Source organism: Apaloderma vittatum, unplaced genomic scaffold, assembly GCF_000703405.1.
Source record: "Apaloderma vittatum isolate BGI_N311 unplaced genomic scaffold, ASM70340v1 scaffold26207, whole genome shotgun sequence".
Lineage (NCBI taxonomy): Eukaryota > Metazoa > Chordata > Aves > Trogoniformes > Trogonidae > Apaloderma > Apaloderma vittatum.
Window position 1 is genome coordinate 1,901 of NW_009727128.1, and position 291 is coordinate 2,191.

At 60.1% G+C, this 291-nt stretch overlaps 1 protein-coding gene across 1 annotated transcript in view; it reads right to left on the bottom strand.

Annotated features, from left to right (window-relative positions):
• Positions 1-291, bottom strand: part of CUX2 (cut-like homeobox 2) — a gene marked incomplete at its 3' end in the record, with an annotated part of 10,783 nt that overhangs the window by 1,892 nt on the left and 8,600 nt on the right. Inside the window, exon 19 of the mRNA XM_009873577.1 lies at positions 87-286. Coding sequence (XP_009871879.1) covers positions 87-286 — 200 coding nt within the window. The remainder of the gene's footprint in view (positions 1-86; positions 287-291) is intronic.

Sequence of the window (291 nt, forward strand, 5' to 3'; positions counted from 1 at the left end):
GAGTCTGCGGCCAGGGGAATTGGGGTGATGCATCCATGCAGCCTCACCAGCAGCTCCCGAAAACCCGGGTGGAGAGAGGGTCCGCACCTAAATTGTTGTCCGTCAAGACCTCCTTGACCTTCTTGGTGATGGAGTAGGTGTCCAGCTCCGGGGACATGGCAACGATCTCCTGGATGCCCACGGGTCCTTGGCTGTTGGGGTACGTCTTCCCACCCAGCGCAGGTGTTGACCGGCTCTCGGGCTGCTGGTTTTCTTTGCTGCTCTCCAAAGCCAAGGTGAGTGGCTCCTGGC